We start from the raw sequence: 14,793 nt of genomic DNA on the forward strand, positions 1-14,793 counted from the left end.
GGTTTTTATCCCAGAAGTATTTGCATATTTGCACTTACTGATATCAGCACCAAGGTCTCTCCCCAGCACCCTCTCCACTGGCACCTGGGACCCACACCAGCAGCAAGTTCAGGCTTCTGAGGCTACACAAATGCAATTCTCCAGCCTAGACTCTTACAGCTGACCCCCACCGCTTGCGATGCTTAGTGAGCTTGCATTGCTAGTTATGCACCAATGCAAGATGCTGAAGCCGCTGGAGTGCATGCTGGCTGCCAGAGAGAAAGGTGTACAAAGCTTATTTAAAGAAATAATGACTGGGACCTTTTTGAACCTTGGGAGAAAGTAGGACATCCAAGTTCACGAAGCTAATCGTGGGCCCCAAATTTCAGTCCAAAATGATCTTCTCAAAGAGACATTTTAATGAAACTGACCACAATCAAAGACAAAGACAGAATTTTAAAAGCAGCAGAAGAAAAAAATCTCATACAAGTGAACCCCAATAAAGCTGTCAGCTGAATTCTCAACAGAAACCTTGCAGGTCAGGAGAGAACAGAATGATATATTCAAAGTGCTGAAAGAGGAAATCTGCCAAGCAAGAATACTTTACCTAAAAAATTTGTCCTTCAAAAATGAAGGCAAGGTAAATACTTTCCCTAATAAAAGCTGAGGCACTTCATTACCACTAGATCTGCCTTACAAGAAATGCTGAAAGGAGTTTTTCAAGATAAAGGATATTAGTAACATAAAACGTATGAAAATATACAAAACACCAATAAAGTTACATAGATAGATTCAGAATAATATTGCAATATGGTGACATGTTAACCACTTTAATATAGATGTTAAAGGACAAAGTGTTCAAATTAGCTATAGCTACAATAATTTGTTAATATACAGTGTACATGTATTGTGAAATCAACAAAATGTTGAGAAAAGAGTAGAATTTTTGTATGCAATCAAAATTATCAGCTTAAAATAGACTTTTATAGCTCCGATATATTTTGAGTAAGCCTCATTGGTAACCACAAAATAAAAACCTCTAGTAGGTACACACTAGATAAAAAGAAGGAAACCAAAGTATTTCACTACAGAAAGTCATAAATTCACAAAAGAATACGAGAGGGAGAGAAAACGAACCAAAAAGAAAAAAAACAACAAGCTAGGAATAGTAAATCCTTACCAATAAATGGATTAAATTCTCTAATGAAAAGGTGCAGAGTTGCTGAATGGGTGGAAAAAAAAAAAAAGGCATAAGACCCAATTCTATGCTTCCTGCAAAATACTTCAGCTAAAAGGAATACCTAGGCTCAAAGTGCAGGGATGCAAAAGGATCCTCCATGCAAATGAAAACCAAAAGAGGGCAGGAATAGCTGTACTTGGACAAAATAGACTTAGTCAAAATCTGTAGTAAAAGATAAAGATGGTCGCTCTATAATGATAAAGGGTTTAATACATTAAGAGAATATGACAATTTAAATATGCAGGAGTACCTAAGTATACTAAACAAATAGAAGCAGATCTGAAGGGAGTAATCAACAGTACAGTGATAGTAGGGAGCTTCAGTATCTAATGTTCAATAATGGATAGATCATCCAGACAGAAAATCGATAGGGAAACATTGAACTGTTCTTGAAACCAAATGGGCCTAACAGACATTTACAAACATTCCATCCAAAAGTACAGTATGCATTCATCTCAAATGCACATGGACATTCTCCAGAATAGATGATACGTTAGTTCACAAAACAAGTGTCAGCAAATTTTAAAAGGTTGAAATCATATCAAGTAACCTTTCTGGCCTCAATAGTAAGAAATCAGAAATCAATAACAAGAAGAAAATTGAGGAATTCACAAATATATGGAAATTAAACAGCACAATCGTGAACCAACCAATGAGTCAAAAATGAAACCAAAAGTTCAGTTCAGTCAGTCAGTCATGTCCAACACTTTGTGACCCGTGGAATGCAGCACTCCAGGCTTCCCTATCCATCACCAACTCCCTGAGCTTGCTCAAACTTATATCCATCAAGTCGGTGATGCTATCCAACCATCTCATCCTCTGTCGTCCCCTTCTCCTCCTGCCTTCAATCTTTCCCAGCATCAGGGTTGTTTCCAATGAGTCAGTTCTGCACATCAGGTGTCCAAACTATTGGAGCTTCGATTTCAGCATCATTCCTTCCAACGAGTATTCAGGATTGATTTCATTAGGATTGACTGGTTGGATCTCCTTGCAGTCCAAGGGACTCTCAAGAGTCTTCTCCAACACCATAGTTCAAAAGCATCAATTCTTCGGCGCTCAGCTTTCTTAATGGTCCAACTTTCACATCCATACATGACTACTGGAAAAACCATAGCTTTGACTAGACGGACCTTTGTTGCCAAAATGATGTCTCTGCTTTTTAATATGCTGTCTAGGTTGGTCATAGCTTTTCTTCCAAGGAGCAAACATCTTTTAATTTCATGGCTGCAGTCACCATCTGCAGTGATTTTGGAGCCCAAAAAATAAAGTCTGTCACTGTTTCCTTTCTTTCCCCATCTATTTGCCATGAAGTGATGGGACCAGATGCCATGATCTTCGTTTTTTGAATGATGAGTTTTAAGCCAACTTTTTCACTCTCCTCTTTCACTTTTATCAAGAGACTCTTCAGTTCCTCTTCACTTTCTGCCATAAGGGTGGTGTCATCTGCATATCTGAGGTTGTTGATATTTCTCCTGGCAGTCTTGATTCCACCTTGTGCTTCATCCAGCCCAGCATTTTGCATGATGTACTCTGCATATAAGTTAAATAAGCAGGGTGACAATATACAGCCTTGATGTACTCCTTTCCTAATTTGGAACCAGTCTGTTCCATGTCCTCTTCTATCTGTTGCTTCTTGACCTACATACAGATTCCTCAGAAGGCAGATAAGGTGTTATGGTATTCCCATCTCATGAAGAATTTTCCACAATTTGTTGTCATCCACACAGTCAAAAGGCTTTGGCATAATCAATAAAGCAGAAGTAGATGTTTTCCTGGCATGCTCTTGCTTTTTTGATGATCAAGTGGATGTTGGCATTTTGATCTCTGGTTCCTCTGCCTTTTCTAAATCCAGCTTGAACATCTGGAAGTTCTTGGTTCATGTACTGTTGAAGCCTGGGTTAGGGAGTTTTCAGCATTACGTTGCTAGCGTGTGAGATGAGTGCAATTGGGCAATAGTTTGAACATTTTTTGGCATCGCTCGTCTTTGGGATTAGAATGGAAACTGAACTTTTCCAGTCTTGTGGCCACTGCTGAGTTTTCCAAATTTGCTGCCGTATTGAGTGCAGCACTTTCACAGCATCATCTTTTAGGATTTGAAATAGCTCAACTGAAATTCTATCACCTCCACTAGCTTTGTTCGTAGTGATGCTTCCTAAGGCCCAGTTGACTTCACACTCCAGGTTGTCTGGTTCTATGTGAGTGTTCACACTATGATGGTTATCTGGGTCATGAAGATCTTTTTTGTATAGTTCTTCTGTTTTCTTGCCACCTTTTCCTTTCAAATAATGATAATTGTTTTTTATTTTCTAGCATATGTGCTTTATTTCATTGGCTATAACTTTCAAAATATTGTCACTAATAATGAGTGTCCCCACTTTATTATATTAAAATAAATGTTTTTGGCATTTTTCAGTTAAGTATATTGTGAATCTTCCTGTCAGGTAAACTTTACCATATTGAATCAGTTCCTCCTATCTCTATTTCTCAGGTGAAAAAAGTTTATTAGGAAAGCTTAAAATTTTGTCAAGTGCTTTTTCAGCATCTTCGCCTGGTGCTCAGTGGCTTTATTCCTATGACATAGTTTAATTGTATTATAGTTGTAAAAATTCTGCATTTGCCATTTCTTATTTTACTTGTGTTTGTGTGTGTTCTGTTTGTATGTCTGTTTGTATGTCGACTAATATCTAATGTCTTTCTAAATTTCCTTTGAAGATTTAAAAAATACATGCAGACTCTGTGGCTCAGATATTAAAGAATCCACCTGCAATGCAGGAGACCCAGGTTCAATCCCTGGGTTGGAAAAGAGAAGAAAGTGAAGTCGCTCAGTTGTGTCCAACTCTTTGCGACCCCATGGACTATAGCCTACCACGCTCCTCTGTTCATGGGATTTTCCAGGCAAGAGTTCTGGAGTGGGTTGCCATTTTGGAAAGATCCCCAGGAAAAAGAAATGGCAACCTACTCCAGTATTCTTGCCTAGAGAATTCCATGGACAGAGGAGCCTGGTGGGCTACAGTCTATAGGGTTACAAAGAGTTGAACATGACCGAGCGACTGACACACTAACATTGACAATATATATCTATCAAATTGAACTTGTTGTTTGTATTATATAAAGTCTCCATGACCTCATTAAGTTTTCTGTAAAATACGTCAGAGATTTAGATATTACAGTAATTTTTGTAATTTCTTATTTATACCTAATATTTTGTAATATATTTTTATGTGATATTATCCTGTACATAAAGATATATAATAGATATTCTTTATGGATGGTAGTTATGAGTAATATGGAAATGGTGTTTGTTCTTAATCCTTCTTCTCCTCTTGGTTCATTTCTGTCTCATATTAATAATAAGACCTCTGCTTTCTTTCTGTTTTGTTTTCGTGTATTTCCTCTTACTCTCTACTTTTTGTGATATTTTGTTTTCAATATATTTCTTATAAATAACAAATGCAGTCTGACATGCTCTATGTCTTCTAATAGAGCAGTTTAGTTCATTTAACTTTGTTGTGATTTATTTGTTCTTCTGTCACCTTATATCTTGTTTTCTATGCTTTCTTCCATTTTTTTCTTTCAAGCTTTTGCTTTGTTCATTGAGTTTTTCTCCCAAAAGCTTTCCCATTTGTGGTAACCTTTGAATTAACTTAAATGTGTATGTGTATATGTATTTATGGGGGTTCAGAGAAGACATGATTTACCTGGGCTTCCCTGGTGGCTCAGACATTAAAGAATTTGCCTGCAGTGCAGGAGACCCAGGTGTGATCCCTGGATCAGGATGTGTGTACGTATCTGTGGGAGTTCAAGGGTGACATGGCTTTTTGTATCTAGGACAGAATCATCTATTTCTTTTGATATCTTCTATTGGAAATCAAGAAATTTAGCTTCCTTTCACTTTCTTTTCTACACACTGTTTTTACAGTTTTAATCTGGTATTTTTTATTCTAAGTCATTTTTTAAAAATAATTTTACATTTATATATTTTCTCTTTCAAGGACTATCTTATACTTTATTATTTTTATAACCACTTTTGTATAATGACTAAGAGTGGTGCATACTCTAGTAGAATGTCTAGATTTGAATCTCGGCTCTTTGATTCTGGACACCCAATACCTTAGCTCCCTCTTTTGTAACAGGGGATGGGTATATTAGTACAGTGTCACAGAACAATTGGGAGGATTAAATAATTTATATAAAGTGCCTGATACATTTAATAAATGCCACATGCTATGATTGTTAATAACCATTATTTAAGCTTAACTCTTCTACTGATTTTATTGCTCACTTAACTTACTGCTCACTTCTTAATTGATCTCATCTTCCCAGTCTTTATTTTGATTGATTTTTTTTTTTTTCTTGTTGTCATTGGCTGAAGAATTTCCTCAACCAAGGGTTGGCAAACTTTTTCTTAAAGGGCAAGATAAATATTTTAAGCTTGCTGGCCATAAGTTCTGTGTCACAGCTACTCAGTTGTAAGCAGCCATGAACAATATACAAACAAATAGCCAGCACATCATAGTTTACCAATCCCTGTTTATGAATTTTGTTACTGTTTTTTATGGAATATTGTTAGGAAAGTTTTGTGGATTATACAGTTTCTAAGTCCTTAAATGTCTGAGACTATCTTCTGTTGCTAATGTAGATAAATGATGAATTGACTGGTATGTAACCCTTAAAATTGCTTTCCCTCAATATTCTATAGAGTTTGCTCTGCAGTATTCTGTAAGTGTTGTGGAGAATTATGATACAACTCAATACTTTTTTCTTTATAACTTTTTTTCCTCCTGGATAATTGGGGCCTCTTTTTCTTTATCTTTGGCATTTGTCATTTCAATCATGGAGGGTTCCCGCTCCACCATGTTAAAAGAGCAAACCTAAGAAGAAGAACTAGATTGATATATCTACATACCATTAACTTTGGCTGTTTCAGATCACCTTACTGTCTTTTTTTCCTCCACTAAGGAAATTTTCTTGATATTGAATTCCAGAAGTTACCAATAAAAGTGTCATACCATTTTATCATTTCAAATTGCTCATCATGGGAGGAACTAGATATTTTAAGTGGTAAAGTGTTCATTGTTTTATATTATATAGTTTGATTCCCCTGTATTTCAACTTAATGGGAACATACAGCTGCACAACTACAGAAAACATATTCAGGAAACAATCCAATTAACTTACCCTTGTTTGAGCATAGTTGAGTCACTAAATGGTTATTAACTAAAATTTGTTAGTATAGTCTAAAAGTTATTACAGTGTTTTAAATTGTAATTCTAATACAACCAACAGAGAAAATCTTGATTTTAACTTTATTTCACAGTACAGTGTCTTCTGTAACCAATTATAGTAGATGTGGATTTTTTTATTTGCTGTTTCACATCTTGCATTTTAAGAATAATCATTTCTTGATTACAGAATATTATAGTTATTTTACAAAATATTATAGTTATTTTCATCATCTCCAGTGACTTCAGATGGATTGCGCAATTAATAGTGGATATTTTAGTAGATTATTCTACAAGACAAAGATGAGGGCAGGCCTGTCTATGGGACTTCTGAGTTGAAGCAGAAAGTGTGTAACTGTTAAGTTTTTGAGCCACTGATACTGTTCATGCTATGTCTTGCTTCTCAGGTAGAGCAGTGGTAAAGAATCCCCCTGCCAACGCAGGAGACACAAGAGACGCGGGTTCCATCTCTAGGTTGGGAAAATGCCCTGGAGCAGGAAATGGCAACCCACTCCAGTATTCTTGCCTGGAAAATTCCATGGACAGGGGAGCCTGGTGGGCTACAGTATGTGGGGTTGCAGAGTGGGACAGGACTGAGCACGCCCACACACACATGCCTTGCTTCACATAAATATGGAGTGCTCAGTATCTTAGTCATGTCTGATTCTTTGCAGCCCCATGGACTGTAACCTGCCAGGTTTCTCTGTCCATGAAATTTTCAGGGCAAGAATACTGGAATGGGTTGCTATTTCCTACTCCAGGGGATCTTCTCAACCCAGGGGTTGAACCTTCCTGTGTCTCTTGTGTCTCCTGCATTGGCAGGTGGGTTCTTTACTACTAGCACCACCTGGGAAGCCCCGCACATACATATGCCTCTATACAAAGTTAACTATGTATAAAAATAAAATATAAAGTGTATGGCTTTATAATAATAACTATTTCTTGACTTTGTCCTTAGATTTTATGATTCTTTAAGTCTTTGTTTTTCAAATATTTGCAGTCCGTTTGCTAGCTATCGTGTTGGCCTGGCACGCAACATGAAACCTAATATTACAAAATGCTGAAAAGGCTAATGGATTATCAAAGAGAGCCTGTGAAATAGTTACTAACAGACATCAGAGCAGACTTAGAAAGCAAGTATGTCACTGAAAAGGAAATTGATCTGCTCTTGCTTACGTATGTTTTTTAAAAACTCTTAGGATATTTTCACTTTATGTAGTGTCCTTTGGAAGCTAAATTATCCCAGGGAAATACTACAATACAACTACAGTGCTTCCAGTCTATGTTAAAAAAAAAAAAAAAACAACGGCAGAAAGATTCTTCCAGACTGCACCTAGCCGTCATACCTTGAAGAATTCAGGAGAATTGAGAGAGGGCAACTTTTTTGAAATCTAATCTTGCAGGTTTTTCTACTCCTTTGCTCTAGCCTAATGTGGAAAAGCAAAACATTATGCCCTCATATAAGAAAAATGTTATTAGTCTGCAGAGAAGTCCTACTGTTATTAGAAAGGATAAGTCATTCCAAAATTAACCATTTTAGAATATTGCATTTATGGGAGCCTTTGGTCACCTAAAGTACCCCAGAGAAGGCTATTACAAAATAACCTTGACGTTCTGGAAAGAGGTTCTGAGAAACCTTTAGTAGAGACATGACGCTATGTTCTTACGTATTCAGAGGGACATCATAAAGGTGAGAAGCAGTTATATTTTGTATTTCTCTCAAAAATTAAATCAGGACAGTTTGTAAGAGCTACAAAGAATTAGATTTGAGCTCTACACGAGAAGGTGGTGGTGAGTGTGTGCTCAGTCGTATCCACCTCTTAGCAACTCTATGGACAGTAGCCCGCCAAGCCCCTATGTCCATTGGATTCTCAGGCAAGAATACTGGAGTGGGTTGCCATTTCCTCCTCCAGGGGATCTTCTTGACCCAGGGATCAAACCCTGTGTCTCCTTGCATTGACAGGGGAATTCTTTATCACTGAACAACCTGGGAAGCCCATTCTGCATGAGAAAAAAAGTTCAATTAATATGGCCATTGCTGGCCAGCAATGGTTAGATATTGCAAGCGGTGACCTCCCTCAGAAATAATCAGAGGCTATATGATCATCCTTACAAATTCAGTAGGCAGGTTCATCACTGAATGGAGGTTCATCATACTATATACAGTTTTTTCTCTTCACTCAGAGTTCTCTGATATTGTGTATTAATTACCTCATTTGTCCTATGCATCATTTTATAACAGGAATAAAAAGGTGGGAATTTTGTGGTAGGAGAACCAAGCTAACAGAAAATAAGAAACTTGTTTAGAATCTAACCTATTCAGTTTTTTTTGTTCATCCCATCAGTACTACCAAAAAAGAATTTAAGGCATAATAACTCATTAGATTGGAAAAATCAGAATTAGAGCCCAAGTCTTTTGCATTTTCTATTAAAAAAAAAGTAAGTGAAACAGTCATGGAATTCTTGAGACACCTAATGTTGTTGCTATCTGATTATTTGACTTACATACATAGAAAAACATGGTTTTTTACTTATTACTAAAACAGTGTAGAAAAATCTACTGTGCTTTGAACAAATCTAGAGTTGTTATTGCTATTGTCATTATTGTCAATAATAGAATAACATAAAAATGTTTTATTCTACACTAGAACAAGGTCTAATGTATCTCCATTTACTTGTAGTAAAAACTATCACGGAATTATAGGTAAAAGATGTAGAGTGATGAACTTTGTGTAGAATCTCATTGTTTTAATCAGTCCCAACATAGGATTGTTTTAGATATTGCTGTGCAGAAAATAGATTGAACCATTAACACAAGGACGGGTGGGGCGAAGCTTCACTGTTCACTGTAGAAGTAGCCTGAAATTCAAAAGAATTCCCCTCTCTCTACCTTTCTATGGCAATAGGTTGTGAATTAATGTAAACTCAAGATACTTTTAGCTTTCCAGAGCAGCTAGATTTAAAAGTTACTCTGAAGTCTACTTTCAAAGGGAGACAAGAGAGTACAAGAAAATTGCCTAGCAGCTTATTCCTGTGTGATCATCCCTGGTGGCTCAGACAGTAAAGTGTCTGCCTACAATGCGGGAGACCTGGGTTCAATCCCTGGTTAGGGAAGATCCTCTGGAGAAGGCAACGGCACCCCCTCCAGTACTCTTGCCTGGAAAATCCCATGGACGGAGGAGCCTGGTAGGCTACAGTCTATGGGGTCACAAAGAGTCGGACACGACTGAGCGACTTCACTTTCACTTTCTTTATTCCTGTGTAGCACGTTTCACTTAAGGCAAGCTGGTTTTTCGCTTGTGTTGAGTGCTTTGATATGATCAGCAAATGAAGATTGAATGACCTGAGAGAACTACTGGAAGGACCTCGGGTGATAGACTGCTAAGGCCTAAATGAGATCAGAACGTGCACGGCTGCTGTCCTGATGTGCTGCATCACTGACCAGGGCACAAGAGCTCAGCCTGAGAGTATCAACGCATATTCCTGAATAAACACTCTTAAAGTCATTCCACATAGAGCAAATACTGTGTTTGAGAGTAAGCCAGGATTAAAAAGATAAAGAAACCTCAAGTAGTACAAGATGTTCTTTGTTTGGTAAAAGTGAATTTAACCTTAGCTGTAGGAGACCATATAAGTATGAGTTGCCAGAAGAACTCATTCAGTCATTTAAATGCCTGTGCGTATGCCATCACAGAACTTGTAAGATAGTAGGAATAGAAGCTCATAATAAACCTAAAAATTTAAAAACTCTGCGTTCTCTCTGTAATCAGTGAAGACAGGAAATGAGAATGCTGCTGTGATTCATGAATAGCAACCCTTTGAGTGCCTCTGGCCAAATCTTCCCCTATTTGTATTCATTTTGAACCACATTTCTCTTGGTGGTGTGATACCACTTGTCACTGCTTCCTCTCTTTTTACTTTCACCTTAAATATTAGCTTCCAACTACTTTCTATCCTTTCTGTACACTTCTCCTCAATCTTCAGTTCTTCTTGGACATCTTCATTTCAGGTCTTTGAAGCTAACCGGGTGGCTCAGTGGTATAGAATCTGCCTGCAATGCAGGAGGTGTGTGTTTGATCCTTGGATTGGGAAGATCCCCTGGAGGAGGGCATGGCAACCCACTCCATTATTCTTGCCAGGATAATCCCATGGATGAAGGAGCCTGATGGGCTACAGTCCATAAGGATCACAAAGAATCAGACACAACTGAGCATGCATATGTAGGTGTGTATCTGTTTATGCTAATGTGACTACTAGCTTTAAGCTCTCTCTTCTAAGCTTTAGACCCATATTTCCAGCTTTAGACCCATATTTCCAGCTTTAGACCCATATTTCCAGCTATCTCCTGAACATTTTCATCAGAATATGCTGTGGACTCCTTGAATTCAGCAGATCTTGTCTGAAATCATTTTTTCCTCAAAACTTTTACATTGTCTTTTTCTCTTTAATGATATGTAAGCTACCTGGTAGCCTAAGCCAGTCATGCTGTCAGCCTTTTTTACTCTCAGTTCATCACAGCTAATTAATCATTAAGTTATATACTTTCTGCCTCCTTATTTCAAATTTGTTTTCTTCTCTCCACGACCACTGCCTCAGTTCACATTTTCAAGTTTCAGGAGCTTTAATGATGTTCTATGAGACTGAATTTTGTTTTCCAGTACATTCTTCATACTGTAGCCAGAGAAGTTCTTTTTAAATGCCTGTGTGATTGTGGCATTCCCCTACTTAAAACTTTCAGTGGCCTCACATTGTCTGCAGTTGTTAAACTTTCAAGTATCTACAAGGATTAGGTGAATAATGTATGTGAGTGAAGTGAGCTAAGCTTGTGAGACAACAGGGAAGAACAGAATTTATATTCAGAATTTTTAAAAAACATGACAAACCCATTACAGAATCTGATGTTACCTATGCCTGCGATTGCAACTAAGCTTAAACTACTGAGCGTTGCACATGCAATGTTTCTTTGATATTAGGAATGTCCTTTAGATGAAACTTGAAACTCTAAGCTATTTCAGAGACTGACATAACCAGTGAGTCATGTTTTGTTGTTTTGTTTCTAAGTTAGAGCATACCAGAATGAAGAGTATGTGTTTATTATTATAAGAACCACAATTTTCATATTGGAGGCTGTGGAACATAATGAATAGTTTATGGGTTTGAAGTCATTGTTGACCTCAGTCACTTACCAGTTCTGTTTGTTGCCTATTAGCTGTGTGATTTGAGCGAGTCATTTAGTGGCTTGGAGCCCCAACATCCTACTCTGTTTAAAAAAAAAAATTAAGAAAGAAATAATTTTAGGATTAAGAGTACAAAATTAGAAAACAGCTTAAAATTATCCAGTTCAGTGCTTGGCGCATAGTAACTCTTCAGTAAAAGATAGCATCCAGACAAATGGGAATAATTTAAGAAGTGACAATAAATATACAAAAATCTAATCCCCACCCCCCTGCCCTGCATCCTTCTCAGCAATCATACTGGTGGCCTAAGAAAAGCAAACCTGTTGGAAGCCATTATCAAGTGAAACAGGCGGATGGAAACTGAGAAGCATACGATTCATCCAGGCAACTAAAAACCAGGAGCTTACCCACCTGGTAGGCTCGCTAGCTGAAAATGGAATTTAAGCTTAGAAAGTGTGGATACTGACAAATTAATGAGCAAGACAGGAATATGAACTGTGTACAGTAATGCATAATATACTAAGCCCTTGTTTACTTTTTTGTCTATGTATTTTCTTTAATTTTTTTAACTAAAAGTGATGTTAACTGAAAATTTATATATAGGAAATTTTACTTTTATTTTCTATAGCTATATAAATTTGAAGCACCGAAGGAAGTAAGTGACTTAGTTTTCTTTTTTTTTTGGCCATGCCACACAGCTTGTGGGATCTTAGTTCCCCAACCAGGGATTGAGCCTGGGCGCCACCAAGTCCCTAGTTTTCTTTACTAGAATATTTAGCATGGTAAGGAAGGAGAGGAGTGCTGTTGAATTTATATTTTATCCTAATGTTCAAATATAATAATTGTATTTTGATTGATCTGGGACATTAAAGAAGTCTTGAAACACTTTCACCATTCACTTAAGGGAAAAAAATATACTGTCTTCTGAAGCTTTGCATTTTTCATTTTGATTTTTAAACATTTAAATATACTTTACTCAGTAATTTATGTATCAAGCTGATACAATTAAAATAGGGGGCTGGGTCGCTGACCGTGTGCTTTTCTGCCTTACCACAGAGCTGTAGTGACACTGAGGAGAATGGTATCGATAAAGTGTCAGTAATAACCTGTTGGCAGAGTGATATCCACTGAACTCCTGATTGTACTTACAACAGAGAGATTAGAAAGAACAAGGTAGAACGCTAGCTTGTTTTAAAAAGGCAAGACAAAGATAGTTTCAGCTTCTTACTTTGCAGCAGTATATCTCACTCCAAATAGACTTTCATGCCCAGATAAATAACACTGTATTTAAATAACAGAACAACATTAATGTTATTCAATTAAAAGAAGATGGTTTCTAAGAAAGTAAAGTATTTAAGAGAGTGTTGAAACACGAAGATAGATAAGTACTATCTTTACTGGCCGTGGTAAAATTCTCTTGGTTTTAAGAACTGTTGTAAAAGGTTAATCAAGATAAATGTGGTGGCATTCTTTGACTTGAAGTTACATTTTAATGTTTAACCATCCTTTTTTCTTAAAAAGCAGTGATTTTATTTTTGGTCAATACCTTCTAAATATTTTTCTCTTTCCTTCCTCCTTCCCTCCTGCCATTCCTTCCTTGCTAACTTACAGCTCCTCAGAGAAATTTTGAAATTGCCTTCAAGATGTTTGACTTGAATGGAGATGGAGAAGTAGACATGGAAGAATTTGAACAGGCAAGTTTCCTGGAAATTTCCTTTAAATACATTAATGTTTAACACATTTTCATGTGCCTTGGAGTTACTTTGGCCTTGATAGTACATTCTGATGCTATCCAATTTTTGAAGTACCTAAAGTATCATTTTTCAGAATTATCTCCACTTACAATAGGTGAGGGGTTTTTGTTTGTTTTTACTCTAAATGTAAGGAATTATTTCAGCATATGATTCAGGTCAAGGTTGCTCTAATTCCCCAACATGAATTAGACTCTAATGTTGAGAGACTAAGTATGGCTATTCAATCATATATTCAGTCAGTATTTATTAAATAGCTTCTTTGTGCCAGGAAGTTCCAGAATACAAGGATGTATGACGTATGTTCTGAAAGGATTTCTATGAGGGAAGGAAAAATGATACCATACCTTTTACTGTACCAGGTCCTAGCCATAAATGTATGTGCTGTGTTGTGCTTAGTCGCTCAGTTGTGTCTGATTCTTTGCAACACCATGGACTGTAGCCCACCAGGCTCTTCTTTTCATGGGATTCCCCAGGCAAGAATACTGGAGTGGGTAGCCATTCCCTTCTCCAGGCGATATCTTCCTGACCCAGAGATTGAACTTGGGTCTCCTGCATTGCAGGCAGATTTTTTACCATCAGAGCCACCAGGGAAGGCCATAAATGTATATAGTTTCTTCTGAATTCTAGGAAGAGATTACATTTCCATCAAAATTCTGTCCTTAGAGGATCATTATTATGATTAATAGAAGTGCTTTCAAAACAGGAAAAAATATATATGTGCAAGAAAGTGCTTTTGTAGTCAAAATGAGTAAAGGGGCAAAAAGGAAGTAGGAAAAAGTATCAGGTATAGTGTATCTTTAAGTAAGAACTACACAGAGACAAATATTTCAAAATACCTATAGATATTTATTCAATTTGCAAGCTATGTCCATCCAATACCTTCAGTTTTCTGTATTTCTGCACTTTACTGATATTACTGGGTGGCATCAAATGATTTTAAATAGAACTTATTTTGGTATTTTAAATTTTACTTTATACAGAACTATTTTACTTTATACCGAACTATTTTATTTTTATTGAGATATAGTTAACTTATTGTATTAGTTTTAGGTGTGTGATGTAATGATTTGACCTATATATATATATTTTTTTTGCAATGTTACCACAATAAGCACACAGTTATAATTTTTTTCTTGTGATGAGAACTTTTAAGATCTACTCTCTTAGCAACTTTCAAATATAGTTTTGTTTTGTTAACTATCGTCTCCATGCTTACATCCCCAAGCCTTGTTTATCTTATAACTAGAAGTTTATACCTTTAGACCACCTTCATTCCTTTTGCCCACCCTTAACCCCTCACTTCTGGCAACCAGTGATCTGTTCTCTATGAGTTCAGCTATTTTTTGGATTCCACATATAAGTGAAATCATACAGTATTAGCCTTTCTCTGTCTGACACTTTATTTAGCACTTTATTTATTT

At 36.7% G+C, this 14,793-nt stretch overlaps 1 protein-coding gene across 2 annotated transcripts in view; it reads left to right on the top strand.

Annotated features, from left to right (window-relative positions):
• The window catches only part of MICU1 (mitochondrial calcium uptake 1), a 227,940-nt gene that overhangs the window by 122,903 nt on the left and 90,244 nt on the right, over positions 1-14,793 (top strand). For both annotated transcript variants that reach the window (XM_005888689.3, XM_070364852.1), the window contains exon 7: positions 13,230-13,312. In XM_005888689.3, coding sequence (XP_005888751.1) covers positions 13,230-13,312 — 83 coding nt within the window. The remainder of the gene's footprint in view (positions 1-13,229; positions 13,313-14,793) is intronic.

The sequence above is a fragment of the Bos mutus genome, chromosome 28 (assembly GCF_027580195.1).
Source record: "Bos mutus isolate GX-2022 chromosome 28, NWIPB_WYAK_1.1, whole genome shotgun sequence".
NCBI lineage: Eukaryota > Metazoa > Chordata > Mammalia > Artiodactyla > Bovidae > Bos > Bos mutus.